The sequence below is a fragment of the Leuresthes tenuis genome, unplaced genomic scaffold (genome assembly GCF_036924035.1).
Source record: "Leuresthes tenuis unplaced genomic scaffold, fLeuTen1.0.hap1 SCAF_22, whole genome shotgun sequence".
NCBI lineage: Eukaryota > Metazoa > Chordata > Actinopteri > Atheriniformes > Atherinopsidae > Leuresthes > Leuresthes tenuis.
In genome coordinates, this window is record NW_027325376.1 from 12,043,869 (window position 1) to 12,059,612 (window position 15,744).

At 43.0% G+C, this 15,744-nt stretch overlaps 1 protein-coding gene across 6 annotated transcripts in view; it reads right to left on the reverse strand.

Moving 5' to 3' along the window:
* Nucleotides 1-1,125: 1,125 nt before the first annotated feature.
* Nucleotides 1,126-15,744, reverse strand: part of kdm6ba (lysine (K)-specific demethylase 6B, a) — a 94,102-nt gene continuing 79,483 nt past the window's right edge. For 3 of the 6 annotated variants that reach the window (XM_072376088.1, XM_072376087.1, XM_072376089.1), the window contains 22 exons: nt 14,183-14,269; nt 12,558-12,673; nt 12,203-12,326; nt 11,896-11,991; nt 11,473-11,758; nt 11,303-11,380; nt 10,975-11,145; nt 10,601-10,792; nt 9,806-10,357; nt 6,187-9,680; nt 5,877-6,003; nt 5,560-5,665; nt 5,230-5,435; nt 5,016-5,110; nt 4,856-4,924; nt 4,616-4,764; nt 4,406-4,520; nt 4,135-4,322; nt 3,900-4,041; nt 3,589-3,715; nt 2,749-2,919; nt 1,126-2,632 (listed from right to left, as the gene is read on the reverse strand). In XM_072376088.1, coding sequence (XP_072232189.1) covers nt 2,615-2,632; nt 2,749-2,919; nt 3,589-3,715; nt 3,900-4,041; nt 4,135-4,322; nt 4,406-4,520; nt 4,616-4,764; nt 4,856-4,924; nt 5,016-5,110; nt 5,230-5,435; nt 5,560-5,665; nt 5,877-6,003; nt 6,187-9,680; nt 9,806-10,357; nt 10,601-10,792; nt 10,975-11,145; nt 11,303-11,380; nt 11,473-11,758; nt 11,896-11,991; nt 12,203-12,321 — 6,501 coding nt within the window. In that variant the 5' untranslated portion in view covers nt 12,322-12,326; nt 12,558-12,673; nt 14,183-14,269 and the 3' untranslated portion in view covers nt 1,126-2,614. The remainder of the gene's footprint in view (nt 2,633-2,748; nt 2,920-3,588; nt 3,716-3,899; nt 4,042-4,134; nt 4,323-4,405; nt 4,521-4,615; nt 4,765-4,855; nt 4,925-5,015; nt 5,111-5,229; nt 5,436-5,559; nt 5,666-5,876; nt 6,004-6,186; nt 9,681-9,805; nt 10,358-10,600; nt 10,793-10,974; nt 11,146-11,302; nt 11,381-11,472; nt 11,759-11,895; nt 11,992-12,202; nt 12,327-12,557; nt 12,674-14,182; nt 14,270-15,744) is intronic. The other 3 variants (XM_072376090.1, XM_072376091.1, XM_072376092.1) reach the window with 2 other exon arrangements.

Consider the following 15,744-nt stretch of genomic DNA (forward strand, 5'->3'; position numbering starts at 1 on the left):
TTAAGTTTTTAAGTGTAAAAATGACCGATGTTGTCCTTGACCGTCGGACCATTTCCTGCTGACACGGGACTTAATACATGCACTATGTAAGCTGGCAGTGATAAACCAACCAGAGAATATTATGTAATGCGTACGCCTTATAATCAGCTGCGACTTATGTATGGGTTAAGTACAGAAATGGACCCCATAATTGAGGGTGCGCTTTATAATCAGGTGAGCCTTATAGTGTGGAAAATATGGTACTAATATTATTATTAGTGTTGTTGTTATTAATGACTCTGCTCAGACTCATTAGAGATGTGCTTGTTTCCTGCCATTTCCATAGCGATAGTGGCGCGCCAGAGAAATTTATATTCAATTTTTTTTTCAGCGTGACAAATGCCATGTGTGGCGTGTTGTCTTGTTATAATTCACTCTACTGCCATTTATCATTTCCACCGGGTACCCAAATGCTGCCAAATAAACAATTTGAAAGTGGCGGGGGCATCTTCAATGATAATATCTGTATTTTCCGACATCATTCTGGCTGCTTGCTGCTTCCTATACAGCTCCTCCTCTTCTTTTCCTTCTCCTGCTTTAGGTTCTGGCAGGCTAGATGTAGCAAAGGCGCATTACTGCCCCCACAGGTCACAAATATAGTTTGGATAGCTCACAAATCTCGAGACAGGTTTTTAACAACAATCAGTTTAATCTTGTGAGATCTCGTCACACCCTTGCTATTTACAGCCAGGTTTACATTTTCTGTACTTAGCAACTACTTCTAATATGTACAAATTTGATTTGAAAATGTGGCTAAATTTCACAAATCTCATGAGCTTGACCGGTTTTTAAATGACAAAGGTTGTTGCTGTGACTTGTCAGACCACAGGACAGTTTCTACCAATTGTTTTTAGAAGGTAGAGACTTCTGCTACTGAACAGTTAGTTTTCAGCCTTACCTCTAAATCTTATCACTGGAATTTTTTGCAATTTTGCTTTTTTTTTTTGCCCACAGGATCTTTAACATCCTTTTGTTGTCACTGACTGTCTTAACTTTACTTTCTTTGGATGGTATCAAAGAGGTGGATTTCTATTTCTAAAGTAGATACTGGCAGATGAGTTGTTAAAAACCAAGACAGAAATGTACAACTTTTCTCTTCTGGATTTATCAAAAGTGTTTATTAATAGTCATAGTAATGTCACACGAATTCACAAGTGTTTAAGACATGTCTGGCTCAGTTTGGTGTGTGTGTGTGTCTGCAAGTATGTCCGTGTGGATTCTCTAAACAGTGCAGTTATAAATAAATGACCACAAAGAGAAGGAAAGGTGTAAGGTAATATTGCAACAGGAAAAAATAGAATTCTTATTTAAAGAGGATGAAAAGACAAAGGTTGTTCAAAGAGAACATTTAGCACCATCTATCCCGTTATCATATTCAACAGATATCATATAAATCTCATCTAAAAGCCCCCTACATTGTAAAAAAAAAACTTTGGAAAAAGTAGTTTTGTTTTTTCCTTAATGAGCATACAAACAGCATTCCGTTAGTCATCTTCTCTACGTGAGCAGTGTGTCTATCGCCTACAGGAAAGGTGATGTTATATTCAAGATAAAGATTTAATTTAATATATATCATGAGAGAAAATGCAGGAGTTGAGAGGCAAGCACCAGGAACACAGCAGCCTCCCATCCTACAGAGCAATCAGTTACCATGAAAAGTAAAGGAAACAGAAGCTAAATTGTACAACCCTATAAAAAGGGAGAACATCAATATCCAATAAATAGAGAAAACATTTTAAATTAATAGTACAATGTGAAGAGAGGAAAAAAATCCAGGAAAAGCATCTGCATATTGAAACAAAGTACAACACACACACCAGATGACAGTGAGTTTTCTTTTTTCTAGAAATAATTCATACAGAGAGGGAAGAAATGAACAAAAAGACCTGATCTGTGACAATTGAATAGCAATCTCCAGAGGAAATAAAAGTAGAATTCATAAAAACAAGATTTACAACAGATACAAGCTTCTGAAAAACAATCCCCCCCCAAAAAAAACAACCAACCAGTTGCTAAAACCCGTATCTTTTGAAGCATTTCAACAATTGTATTTTTTTAAAATTCTTAATGCTTTAGAAAAATGTTCATATCTCTATTATTAGTATTTTCATTTTCTCTTTTCTAAATACAAGGCCAATGTGGTATATATCTAGGCTGATCTAGTTTAGAAAAAAACAAAACAATAAATTATTTTAAAAAAGACAGCACCCCACAAAGATTTCAAACAGCATGTACAAATTTCAGTATTCAAGACAACAAAAACACGCCATTGAAACCATCAACTACCCTCCCCAGTTTGTTCAATGGCAGCACCTGCTGCCTCTTCTCTAGGGTTTCTGCTAGAAAGCACCATCTGAGAGTAAACTGGTATTTTATTGGCGGCTTGGTTTTTCTTTTTGTAAACAGTATTAATGAGTAAACATATTCAACTGGCTGTTCGGCAAGTTTTAGCAGTAGCAAATATGATGATGGTAAATAATGAAAGAGTAAGTTGAAAACCAAAGTGAAAACTGTCTTTTTGTCCTGCTTGCAGGAGTTTTGGTTATGGCTGAGGAGATGCAGGCGGGGAGCTCCGTCACCGGGAGGAGGTCGTCTGGTGAGACAAGAAATACACTAATTTAATGGAAAGAACTACTGGTAACTGCTGTATTCTAAACGAGCTTCAGGCAAGGTGGGACAATATCGGAGAGGTAATTGTTCGTCGTTTACCAGGCTGAATGAATCATATGTGTTAATGAGCTCCTCTATGCTGTACTGCTCCAGCACCACCACGTTGGTCAGGTTGGGGCTGCGCCGTCGTGCACAGTCCTCACAGTGAACCACGTATGTCTTCCTGCTGCTGCTCTCACTTGTCACAAACAGCAAATTAAACACCTCCACCTGTGACAGGAGAGAAGGGTTACATTTTCACAGCTGATATCAAAGCAAATGACCAACTGAAATAGGCAATCTGAGCACAGTTGAATTTACTACTAAGAAGGCATTATTCATATATATATATATATATGTATGTATGTATGTATGATGGTGCCAGAAACCGTAATGGTTAGTTTAGCTATGAGCCATGATCAGTATAAGAACACTTAGTTCTGGAAACTGTGGGTGGGTTTAAGTTTTCCTCATCTCAGCTCCCATGAATGCTACTAGTTGAGAAGATGTTAATATGAACGACACACAACCTTTATACTAGAGATTTAATAAAGCACCATTAAGATATTATGGCCCTGATTGGGAAGTTGTAATTCTGAGTGTCTGTTTCCTAATTTCCATCATCTTATAGTCAATCTTTGTATGAATAACCAAGTTGTGGCAATCAGCAGAGACAGTACAATAAGAGGGTTAGGGACTTGAGATAGAATGAAAAGTGTGAGGAAATAAAACTAACTACTGGGGTCCTTTTTGCTGAAATGCAGCTTATGTTACCATATTTTTCCAGGTAGCAGAGAAGTAGGTTAGTTGACACTAAGGTGCCAGTTTGTTTTGTATCCAGTACAGTAAATCCAGTACATTATTAGATGGTATACCGATGGGTGGCTGATGGATACTCACATCACACTCGTTGCAGTAGTATGCAGGCTCATCTTTAACTCGACTCTGATAGGAAATCTTTTTGCCTTCAGCCACTAATTGGTCCCGAAGGATCTGGATGTGCTTCATGGACTGCAGCAGGCAGTGTCTGGCAAGAAAGTAGAGACCACCATTAATACATTTGGAATAAAATGTTGATGCACAGTCTATAAATGTCATTAAGCAATAGATTGTGCCACCATCAATTGAGCTTTTTCATTAAACACATGAATAAAGCTTTAAAGGAGGCTCGACTCATTTTTAGGCCTTGCTGTGGCTGGAATTGTTCTTACTTGATCATCTTGTAGGTGTCGGGGTCAGTGATTTTCAGAGTGCGGGCCACATTCCAGGACACATGAATCATGGGAACAATGGACTTGACCTTCTTCACTTCATTCCACTCAAATCTCTCCAAGGCTACTTGATACTGGTAACCTGCAGATGCACACGAAGCAATTTTGAAGAATGAGGAAAAAAAACTGTTGCTGAAGTAATCAATATTTGGCCATCACATGGTGTACTCTTTACCATTGAGTGGTCCGACATTCCAGGCAATGTTGTTGCACCAGCCGACAGCCTGAACCCAGTGAACTGTACCCGCATTGATCCACACCAAGTCTCCAGGCCGCTGGATGAAGCGGTACACTGGAATGTTAGCATTGTAGAGGTCTTCTAAAACCGGCCACCAGGACCCTGTCAAATAGTCCACTCCATGCCTGAGCACATAAGAGGAAGGCATTTAGAAGGTGCTGGGCTTCATATCTTTAATCCTAAAATGTAAAGGTCCCCATCTACTCACTTTTCACAAAAGTCATTGATTGCCCCCCAGTAGTTTTCATGCACAGAGAACCACTCGCAGTCTCCTGGGCCAATGTTGATGTTAACTGAACAAAAATTATTGTTCTCTTGGTGACCTGTGAGGTAAATACAGAATATTGCATGTCATGAGCAGCTTATGCATATATTGTTAAACTAAGGTGCATCCCTCCCAAATGTCAGCGTCTGTTACCTGGTGTTCGGCTCCCTGGAACCTTCATGTAAAGCTGGACAGTGTTCATGCCTAAGATGGTGTGTCCAACGTGGCTCAGCATGTTTCCGCTGGATGCTACACGCATAAATGCTGGAAGTTTCTGCAGCTCCTGAAGCTGGGGCTTCCACCTGAGCACAGACAGCAAATATGAAATATTACTTTGGTCTTTCGCTACTTCAGTCATCAATGCATTAAGAAAGATGTGGTGAAGCTGCTCACCTCTTTGGGTCGGAGAGGTCAATATTGGTGCCAAATTTAATGATCTTCCCAATTGCTTTCTGCTCACCACTAAAAGAAAAAAAAGAGGGAAAAAACCATTCAAATATTTGAACAAAGCTTAGAGTACTCAGAAATATTTTGCTGTTAACATCATACTCACTTGCTACTTTCTTTAGAACTGTCCTTGTTAGTATCAGCATTGGTGGGTGGCTTCTTCTCATCTTCATCATCCTCCTCATCACTGCCTTTCTCTTCCTGAAGACATATAACATATTTATTGAAATGCATAAACACGGAAGCCCTGACATACTGTCAAGTAAAAAAATAAAAATAATTTAAAAAAGGATGAAAAAGTAATCAGTCTTGTTTTCTACCTGCAGACTCTCCTGGAAGCTTGAGGCTTGGTATTGGGCGTACTTGGCAATGGTGGTATAGGAGCGGCTGCTTTCACAGGGCCATGTCTGACCTGTGCCAGTGGGGTCCCAGTTCTCGTCAGCAGGCTGCTGGACTTGTGTTCTCACCTCCACCGCCTGGTCTGCATTCGCTTCAACAAGAGACTTGGTAGAAAACAGTCCCAAGTCTGAAAAAATTGATTGAAAATGTATTTATTTACAGGTCTAGAAGATGAGTAATCGAAGAGTATTTCCTTTATCCATAAATGACGGGACATTTCGCAACTTGTGTGTAACTAAGTGTAAACGTACTCAGTCGAAGAGATCCAGCCAGTCCTCTGATAACAGTAACAGGATTCTTGGGGTCTGTGCAGAACTGCAGCAGCACCGGGGAGAAAGCATCCCTCTTACTCTCCAACTTTAAAGAAGAAAAGACTGGTCAGTGCACAGCCATTGTTCTAACTTTTGCATGCATTACAACGCACCACAAGAGGGCAGTGCATGCATTAATGTGGCTGACCATTTCACCCTTGTTAATGTGTTACACTTAATTTGGTGATATCATGAAATAAATTAACATTACCAGAATTATGTTACATGTCAGGTGTGTCAGAAAAGTGGTGACATACATAGATGCTGGGTGTAGGAGGATTGAGTTTCTCTCTGGGAATGGATTCCTCTGTGGTTATGATGGGTTTTACAGAGAAGGCTGGCAGCAGGTAAGATTCTTTGAATTTCCCTTTAATTCGAGCCCCCCTAGAAGGGAAAGAAAGGTATGTTGTCATGGTACCAAACATATTAGATATACAGTTTTGTTTAATACCATTGTGTATGTAATCTACATAATTTGGGGTAATTATAGACCTCTGTTGAAGATATAAATTACGATTAAACATTTACTTGACATCCATTTTCTTAAAACTGCTCCAGTCCACTTACTTGCAGGACCGAATAATTTCACATGCACTGTTCTTGATGCTGATTTCCTCCAGTGGAATCCTCTTCTCCTCCACCTCAGAGGCAATGAATGTCTCCCTGTCTCCACTCTCCACTTTGATCAGGCGAATCTTCAGCTCCTTGGGTGGCCCATCTGTAAGCGCCTTTAATTTCAAGAAGTCTGTGGAACCTAATGATGAACCAGAATCATGGCCATTTTTATGTTCAGAAGATCTTTCTCCAGAACTCGAGGTCCATTCTGCATGCTCCCCTTCACTGGGACAGCTGTCACCAGATGCATCTTTTCGCTTTTTCTTATCCATCTCATGATGACTTCTGTCCTTTTCCGACTCCCGTCTCTGGAGATTGAGGTCGCCAAGGATTCTGCGATCTTTTTTCTCTTTATGGCTCTTGCCTTCCTTGTGCCGCTTGTGGCTTGAACTGGAATGGGTAGATGATGAAGATGAAGAGGAAAGGTCCTCTCTCTTGTCTCTATGCTTCTTCCTCTCTTTCTTGTCATCATGCCTCCTGCTGCTGTGGCCATGCTTCCTCCTCTTTTCCTTCTGTTTGTGCTCCTTTACTCTCTTAGGCTTGAGTGGATCCATGGGTTTGCCATGGCTGTCAGATTGATCAAGTGACTGTCGACTAAGCATGACCTCACAGCTCTTGCCCAACTCTTTCAGAGAAGACTCCGAGATGGTTGTCAACTCTTGGTCCTCTTTGATTAACTTAATGGGCTTTATGGTTGGAATAAATTTGTTTGTTTCATCCGTTTCTCCATCATCTGTCCAGACATCACTGTCTTCTATTTTCAGTTTTTTGTCTTCCAGTGATGAACGAGGGGAAGACTTCAGGGAAGGGACAGTGGGACTGAATGGTGGATTTGTTGAATCTGAAGTGGGAGAACTGCCCTGCTGCTGGCGGCAAATATCTGGGCCCAGTGACAATGAGGACGAATATTTTACTCCAACCAGAGCTGATGGGGGTGGTCTCCCAAAAGGTCCACCTCTGTATGCATACTTCTGGCTCTCCAAGCCCGATGCTAGTGACTTAAACATACTGTTTAACCCCGTTTGATGGAGATGGGGTCTTTGGGGTGGTGGAGAACAAGATGGGGCCTCGGAGTCCTCATCTGATTCCTCATCAGCCTCGCTTTTAGTCTGTTCAGGGAGACCATAAAGTTTAGCCAAGTCACTGTGGCGATAATTGGTGTTCCCTACTCCCATGTCCATGGATGGCTTAGTGCTCAGAGGAAGTTTTGGAGAAGTTTTAAAGAAGTCCTCGTCCTCCTCATTGAGAGATGATGTTCGGCTGCAAGGGGAAGCCAGAGAGCCTTGGCGGCTGAGCACAGGGGGGCTCGCATTCAATCCAAAGTCTTCTTGGTTGGGCTGATGCTTTGTTGCTGGAATTAGGTCTGGGGCACACAGGTAGCTTTTCGTTGGTTCTTTACTAGGAGCAAAGTTGTCAAAGAGACCTGTAGAACCATTCTTTTCACTGTTGTACATTTCTTCCTCTTTTTTGATTGATTCATCCAGCATTGCCATTATATTAGCCAGACCATCAGGAAGCATTGTGGACAACTCAGAGGATTCCTCCTCAAACTGAGCGCTGTCAGAGTCGCTGCTGACATTTTCCAAACTGCCCTCTGTCACTTGCTTGTTCTGGATTCCCCTGGTGGAGATGGAGGATAAAGGTTGTGGTGGAAGGGTATCTTTAGAAAAAGCCTGATAGAGTTTGGGGGGCTCTCTAAGTGCCAAAATAGGGTGAGAGTGTTGGCTGCCATCTCTCTCCCTGGCTAAGTCTTTGGATTGGTTGGGTGCTGCTTGCATTGTCGGGGGCTTATTGGGGTATACCGACTGGTTCATCCCTGAGGTATTGTGTGTTGATGGGGTATTGAATGTCAATCCGCCATTGCTGCTCCACATCTCCCTCTGCCTCTGCTTTTCTCTGGCATACTCAGTTTGAGGTGTGAGAGGGGGTGGCCGCAGCCTCTCTGCAGGAGTGCTGGTTGTGGGTATCTGGCCGGATGAACCAGGGAGTACACCACCACGGCTAAGCCAGGGGTAGGGAGGAGAAGTCTGGGAGCTGGAGGATGGTGGGCCTGAAAAAGGTGCAGTAACAGCAGAGAGGGGAGGTGGTGGGGGTGCTGCAGAGCTGTTGGCAGAGAACAGTCTTTCTAGATTTTCAATTGCAGTCTGCTCTTTTCCTTTTTCACTGCCCAGTTTGTCATCTCTATTTCGCTCTGTCCTTTTTTCTTCCTCTTTCCTCTCCAACTCCGTTTGTTTCTTCTTTACTTCTTCCTCCCTCTCTAGTTCTCTCCTCTTTTTCTCCCGTCTCTCTGCTTCTTTCCTCCTTCTCTCCTCCTCTTGCCTCTCCCACTCTCGTCTCTTCCTTTCCTGCTCCTCCTTCTCCCATTCGATTTTTTTCCTCGCCTCCTCCTGCCTCTCCCATTCTCTCCTTTTTCTCTCCCTCTCCAAACTCTCCATTTGTCTTCGCTTCTTCTCTTGTTCTTGCTTCTCCCATTCTCTTTGTTTCTTTACCTCCTCCTGTCTCTCCATTTCTCTTCTTTTCATCTCCTCATCTTTCTTTTCTTGCTCTTTCCTCATTTGCCACTCTCTCTTTTGTCTTTCCTGTTCTCTTATTTTTGTCTCCTGCTCCTCTCTGTCCCTCTTCCTCCTCTCCTCAGCTTGCATGTGTCCTTCCAGCTCTGCATCAAGCTTGTCGAGAGCCTCTTCAATGGACTGAGGAACAGAGTTTGGAGCCCGTTGATGAGTCTGAGGTTTACAGTACATCTGTGTTGAGGCAGAGGCTTGCTGATGACCCAATCTGGAGGAGAGGGCCTGACGGGATGTTTCAGGAGCAGAGCTGACAGAAGACAGGGAAGGTGGGCAGTATGTACGAGAGCTAGGAAGTGGGTTTGAAACTCTACTTGTAATTACACTGTCCCCTGCCCTCTGATGCCCTGAAGAGAACAAAGATGATGAGGAAAATGGAGGAGTTGGTTGCTCCATTTCAGCCTGAGAATAGTAGGACATCTTGCCTTTCATAGGCTGGGACTGTGTGGATCCCTGGTGTTGAGGTCTGTGCCGCTCCTGTTGTTGCGACTGTCTGATAATGGGAGCTTGGTCTCTCTGACAACCTGGCTGCAGCAAAGCACTCATCTGAGAATTGGGGCTAGTGACAGTGTTGGTAGAGTTTTGGGATGCTTGCTCTATTACTCTTTGCCAGCTGTTGTTACTTCTGCCATGGTTCACGGAACAGCCAGCAGAGGGTGATGTGGTCACCATGGAAACTGTACTGTTACTATAGCGGCCAGCAGCACAGAACGATTGCGAAATGGGAGGGTTGGATGTAATGACAGGCGTTCGTGTGGAGTTGGTGGGGGGCAGAGGAGGGCTGATGTGATGATGATGCTTGGAGGTACCTGAGAGCCGACTGTCTATGACCTGATTGTGGCTCTGCGGTAGCAGACCTGGAGTTCTGTAGATGCCCGAGTCCTAAGAAACACAAAATGTTCACATCACTGTGATGTAACAAACAAGTCAACAGAGTTGTAACTCTGAGAACTGCAGTAGAATAAATATACAAGAAAGGAGCTGCCGCATGAATGAATTGGACTCACCAGGGAGTGACTGCTGGGCCTGCTCTGGTGTCTCCAGGCCTCATGGGGACTACTTTGCTGTTGCTGAGGTACTGATGTGCTGCTGGCAGGAGGAGGACGACGACCCTGGTGCCCCAGCCCTGAGTGAGGCTGGAAGTGGCTGTAAGGCACACTGCTGCTGTTGTTCTTGTTGCTGGTTGCAGAAGCGTTTGCTGGTGACGACTGGGCTTTTACATGACCATCTCCCCTGGTTGGAGTAGATGCTGTATGAGAGGTAGCCAGGTTGCCACCTTGGCCCCCACTAAGAGGGCCCCTCTGGTTGTGAAGACCACGAGGCTCCTGGCAGGGTGGAGCAAGCTCCAGTCTGGAGCTGGGACTTGGATAGGAGGAATGAGGGGAATGATGGTTCATTGATGGTGCCTGATGTTGTAATGCATCTTTCTGTAACTGAGGAGCACATCTCTGGTTGTTGCCTCCTGGAGAAGAGGTCGGTGAATTGGAGTGATTGGAAGGACTGGAGGAGGCAGAAGAAGACTTTGGGGTGTAGCTGCCCATCCCATGTTTGTTGTTTTCCTATGAAACATAAAAAAGGAAGTTCAGTCAGCATTTCACTTTACAAAATAGGAAAAACTAAATCAGTCTTTGAAGTTATTTATACTATGCCAAATAAAATGCAATATGATCATATTTGTGGCACCAATTAACCCAATAAAGGTTTCCCCACTTATTGCAGTCAATAGTGACATATTAACCCATGGCCTTCATACGCTTATTATCAAGTATGAAATTAAGGCATATTTATGTCAACCTGCAGACCTGAAACTCCTGTGACTGTGGGTTCTTTCGGTTGGAGGTCTGCGGCTGCCAGGGAACGCCGTTGTCCTTGTGAATAGGGTTCCAGAAATTAGGTTTTGGAGGAGGAGGATGAGGATGATGATGATGATGAACTGATGACTGCTGCTGAGACAGGCCAACACCAGAGAAACGCTGAAGCCCAGAATGGGATACCTGCGCAGGTAGTGGAACAGTGCTATATTTAACACTCAAAGATCTGGGTAACAAGTATGACAAAAGTGGGGGGGGGGGGGAAAGGTAAAGCACTGCAGACCTAAATTAACACTAACTAAAACTTTCGTTTTTTTGTTTTTTTTTTTGTATCAGAGGAAATCATGTTTGAGGTTCTGTTATACCTGATCTGAACTCTTTATCCTCTTGCTGGGGCTGGGACAGTCCTCGGCCACATGACGAGAGGGTATGTGCAGTGATGGCGGAGGAGTGTGTTGAATCACTGAGTGCTCTCCCAGTGGAGGGCCTGGTCTCTTCAACTGACCTCCAAGCATCTTCCCTGGGTAGGTCCTCTGCTGAAAAATTAAACAATCTAGGTTGAAATATTCTGAAAAAGCTCCAACAGCAGCTTTTAGTAAAGTGTCTCACTAGTCCGATTGTAGTACATCTGAACAGGGAATATTTCTATATGGATGATGAAACAACGTTAAAGCCAATTAGAGAGGCTCCTACCTGGTGCACCTGAGCCCACATTTCATCTCCCAGCAATGGTGTACCCCGGGGATCGTGCTGCTCCTGAGGACCCCCAAACTAACACAGACAGTAAAACAAAAACAGTGAACAGCTGTTTCTTTCTCAAAGCAAAAACCTAAATTGTAATCATCTTTAGCTTCTTTACTCACCTTCAGCAGGGGGTTTGGTCTGCTAGGAAGAAGATGTGGGTTAGGGGAAGGTCCACTACTGCCTGCATAGCCTCCATTATGGAGACGCAGTGAGTGCTCATTGGGTGGGGACAAAACAGGATGTCCTTGAGGGGGAAGATGGGATTCATACAGGTGGCCTAGCTGTTCCCATGCTCTGTGAGGAGGTGGAGGATGAAGATGGTGAGAGGAAGGTCTCTGCTGCTCCCTCTGCATTCCTGGTAACATTGCCTGTGGGTGCTCAAGCTTTTCACCTCCTCGCATTGGCCTGAACATAAAAATATATGGGTTAAACAATATAACAGTGAATAAAGGAAAAACAGTAGAAATCACACCAGCAATTAAAACTGGTAAATTTATTTAAGTTAATTCTGAATTTAAGTGATAATTTTGTGCATGACTTACCCATTACTGAAATATTTACTGTGAGGGTTCAAACCACACATAGGTCCAGGAAGTAGATGGGGAAGTAGCTGGTGTTGGTTCATTGCAGGTGAACATCTGATGAGGAACAGAGACAGCACACTGTGTAAAGTTGGGCACTAGTTTATCACAGTTTTAACACTAACTTGAGAAAAAAAAAAAAACCTGAGCTTTAATTAGCTTAACAGTGAAATATTATTTTGAGCACTAAGTACAGGTTATATCTGATGGATTACAGCTAACAAAGAAGTTTGTGAATTATTGTGTATACGTTGTCATGACTACAGACCTGGCAGGTGGCTGCCAGGCGCGGCCGCTCACGGGAGGCCATGGGCCCCGGTTGAGTCCGTCCAGAGGGAAGGAATCCCGTGTGCCTCGCCCACCAAACTGCTCTACTGCGTGATGCATCCAGCCTGTAAGTCACATCATTAACACACTGACTGAGAAAACAAAAACACAAGAACTCAAAATGCAAAGTTAGGGGAAAACAATACATGATTTGAAAGGATGACAATTACCTGAAGCTACTTTTGTGTTTACAAGTACAAGCTCTAATCAGGCAATATTTTAATGTTTTGAAATTGCTATTAAATGTGAAATTACAGGTCCAAACAGCAGATTTGTAGATAAAAATTCTTACTTACCAGACTAGCTGTATCTGTGAAGCCCTCCACTGCAGCACAGAGAGGGCCTCACTCCAACACTGAGAAGATCTGCAGTGTCTCCTGTTTTATGCACCAAGAACCTAAAAGCCAACTGGCTACAGAGAAGGGAAAAAAAATAAAAAAGCTTCAATGAAAACAAGTGTTATAAAGACTGAAAAGTCCAATAATAACAACGGGCTCCTATTAGATTGGCTAGTATGTGTGGTGGTTGTGTCAGCATACGTTTAAGTAGAATATGGGGCAGGAAAGTTAACTACAAAGGTAGACTGAATGTTAATGTTTATGTCATTCTTATTTTTCCCCAGGAAAATTCAATTTACTTTCACATTATGATCAATTCTATCTATGATGCTGGCTGCTTTGCATTTTTCAGCCTCTAGGAGGCAACAGTACATTAAATAGTACAGAATAGGATTATCTGAGGCCCAGATGGCTCAGTGGGAAGCTCACCTATGAGGACAGACCTGACGTTACTGTAATCCTTACCATGAGCCTCCTGATAACAAGAGACAGAGGGAAAGGACTAAGAGCGAAGGCTCTGGTCACCTGCCAAGAGTGTGCAGTGTTGGAAGCAATCCAAGCTGCATGGTTGTGCCAGGCTAGTACTGGTGCATGTGAGCAAAAATTGCTCTTTTTAAGTAGATGATCGTGTGTGTGTGTGCTGCACCACTCTGTAGGGTGGGTTTAAAGTGTGTGTTCTCAGTGGATACACGAAGGTTTAATCTCATTACAGCAGGCGTGATGGAGAGGAAGAGGGGGGTAGCAGCGACAGACGGTCTGAACAGGATGGAAGGATAGATTAAGGAGAAGAGATGGAGAAGAGGTAAGGACTGGGTGGATGAGGGAGGTGGAGTGGAGAGTGGGAGCAGTGCCATGAAAACACCCACACACACACTGAGACAACACAAAGGAAAATGGCTGAGGGGAAAACATTAAAAGCTGATGGATAACTCTCCTCTCCCTGCTTTCCGTTACACCGGACACACACACAGATTTTTTACATTTTCATCAACCTACAAACAAGTAACATGACTGAAAACCTAAACATATTTTTCATGCTCTTTAAAACCAACTCGATTCCTATTTCTTTCACTATCATACATTTTCTCTGTGTCAAGTATTTTTGAGTGCATGTTATTACCAAGTTCAATTAATCAAAGCCCCTAATGTGTAGAAAAATAACAGTCACTGAGAACTGTTGCATCAGTTGGAGAATAACAGACATGCACACAGAGAGGTTATCATTCACTTCTTTTGCTTGGCGGAATGCAGCACTCTTCCACAAGTCTTCCTAAATTAGTTCTGGATATACGCAGAACTTCCTCCCACCAGTTCCTCTTCTCTTTCTTTCTTCCTCCCACCAACTCTGAATCTTTCTATTTAAAGCCCTGTGGTGCATATTTCAGTTGCCATACACTTTATGCATGTGAGGAGCTTCTGTACTCTGACAAAGACATACACCACCCTCTCTATCTCTTCCCTTCCACCTCACAGGGATCCACCAGGCACTGCTGCTATGTGAAGATAGGCTGGTGTTAACTGCCAAGACTGCACTCAACATGCTTAAGAAGAAAATGATACAAACACACTCATGCTGAGCGTACCTTTTAGAGTAGCACCAAGTTATTGATTCACAGTTGTGTTAAGTCTAAGCTTCAGCTGCCAATCATCTCCCTGGGGTCTCGTCAGTCCTGAAAAACAGAGAGAACATTTGTTGTCAAGCTGTCATAAAAACAACATTGAGCCATGGTTAACAATATTCCAGAGTTAGTGCCTCAGTCTCAAAGCATATGAATCAGTCAGAGCTAAAGGTGATCTTTTCTTTCAGTATGACCTGAGCCTCTTATCCCGCTGCTTCTCCTCCCCAACTAGAGACAAGAAATCATCACTACCAGCACCCTGGTTGCAGAGCTCTATAGAAAACCTGAGAGTGAACCAGAGGCAGAGGGGTAAATCAGCCGGGAGGCTGACACAATGGGAGCCAAGGGGGCGCTTGTTCACTCAGACTCATTCTCTTCTCACACCAACACAATGGTGAGACTGAGTGTTCAGCTTAACAGGCGAACAGACACACAAACAAGATTTCCCTCTAACAGGAAGAGCTTTTGAGACCAAGCTAACCATATCACACAAAAGAGTAGCACTGGGGAAATGACAATATAATAAAACAGAGCGACAGAAAAAAATTCTATTAAAATTAAAGAAGATAGTGAACATATAAAGAGAAATCAAGCAAGAGACTAAACTAGTAAGTGCAAACGGGGACACAGAGGCAAGGTTATAATTACCACTTTTATAGAGGGTGTGTGTTTATGTCGGCTGTGACCAACCATCATCTATTCCAGTTGCTGTCTTGCTGTTACATTGCTCACAGCTACACTAGCAGCACAGTGTGAGAAACTCAGTCCTCTGAAACCAGATCGTGTGAACAGACAGTTGAACGTGTTACATTCCAGCTCAGGTTCTCTCGGATGATACCATCAAATGTGATACATAAAGGGTAAGAACATGGTATTTGAGAGGAGAAATGTTGAAGCGTAACAGTTAATTTTTCGGGGAACCCCTGATGACTCAGCGCCCTGGAAGAGGGTTTACCCGAAAGCGTTGGCCTTAAACTCCACCCTTCTGGGATACCGCTTACTGTCAGGTGACTGTAGGCGTGTTTCTACATCACTGCTGATGTGATGATGGGAATTTCTCTAACTATGTGATGTAATTTCAGCTTCTTCTTTTTTTTTTTTTTTACAGCACACCGCATAGGTCTATTGTGTAAGTGTGTTTAGATATACAAACAGGATGTGATGAGCTATGTGGGGGTTTCATGGCCGAGAGGACTCTAATTACTCAACTGCAAGTTAAAGAGAAGTTATCAGAATTCTTACATTTTCAATTTGACGTTCACTTTGACACACAAAAAAGAAAACAAATTAATAAATGTGATGACACCCTTAATACTCTTGAGTGTTAGGGGGTTGCCTTTGTTTTTACCTCATTATAACCACATGAAGTTATATGGTAAGTGAATTTGGGATAAGTGAAACACATTTGGGGACATTTTTCCTTCCAACACACTGCAGTGAAAGTACATACCGATTCAACATAAATTATTCTAATAGATGATAAAATGTATCATTCAATCAAAAGTCCCCTCACAGTTCAAGAGAAA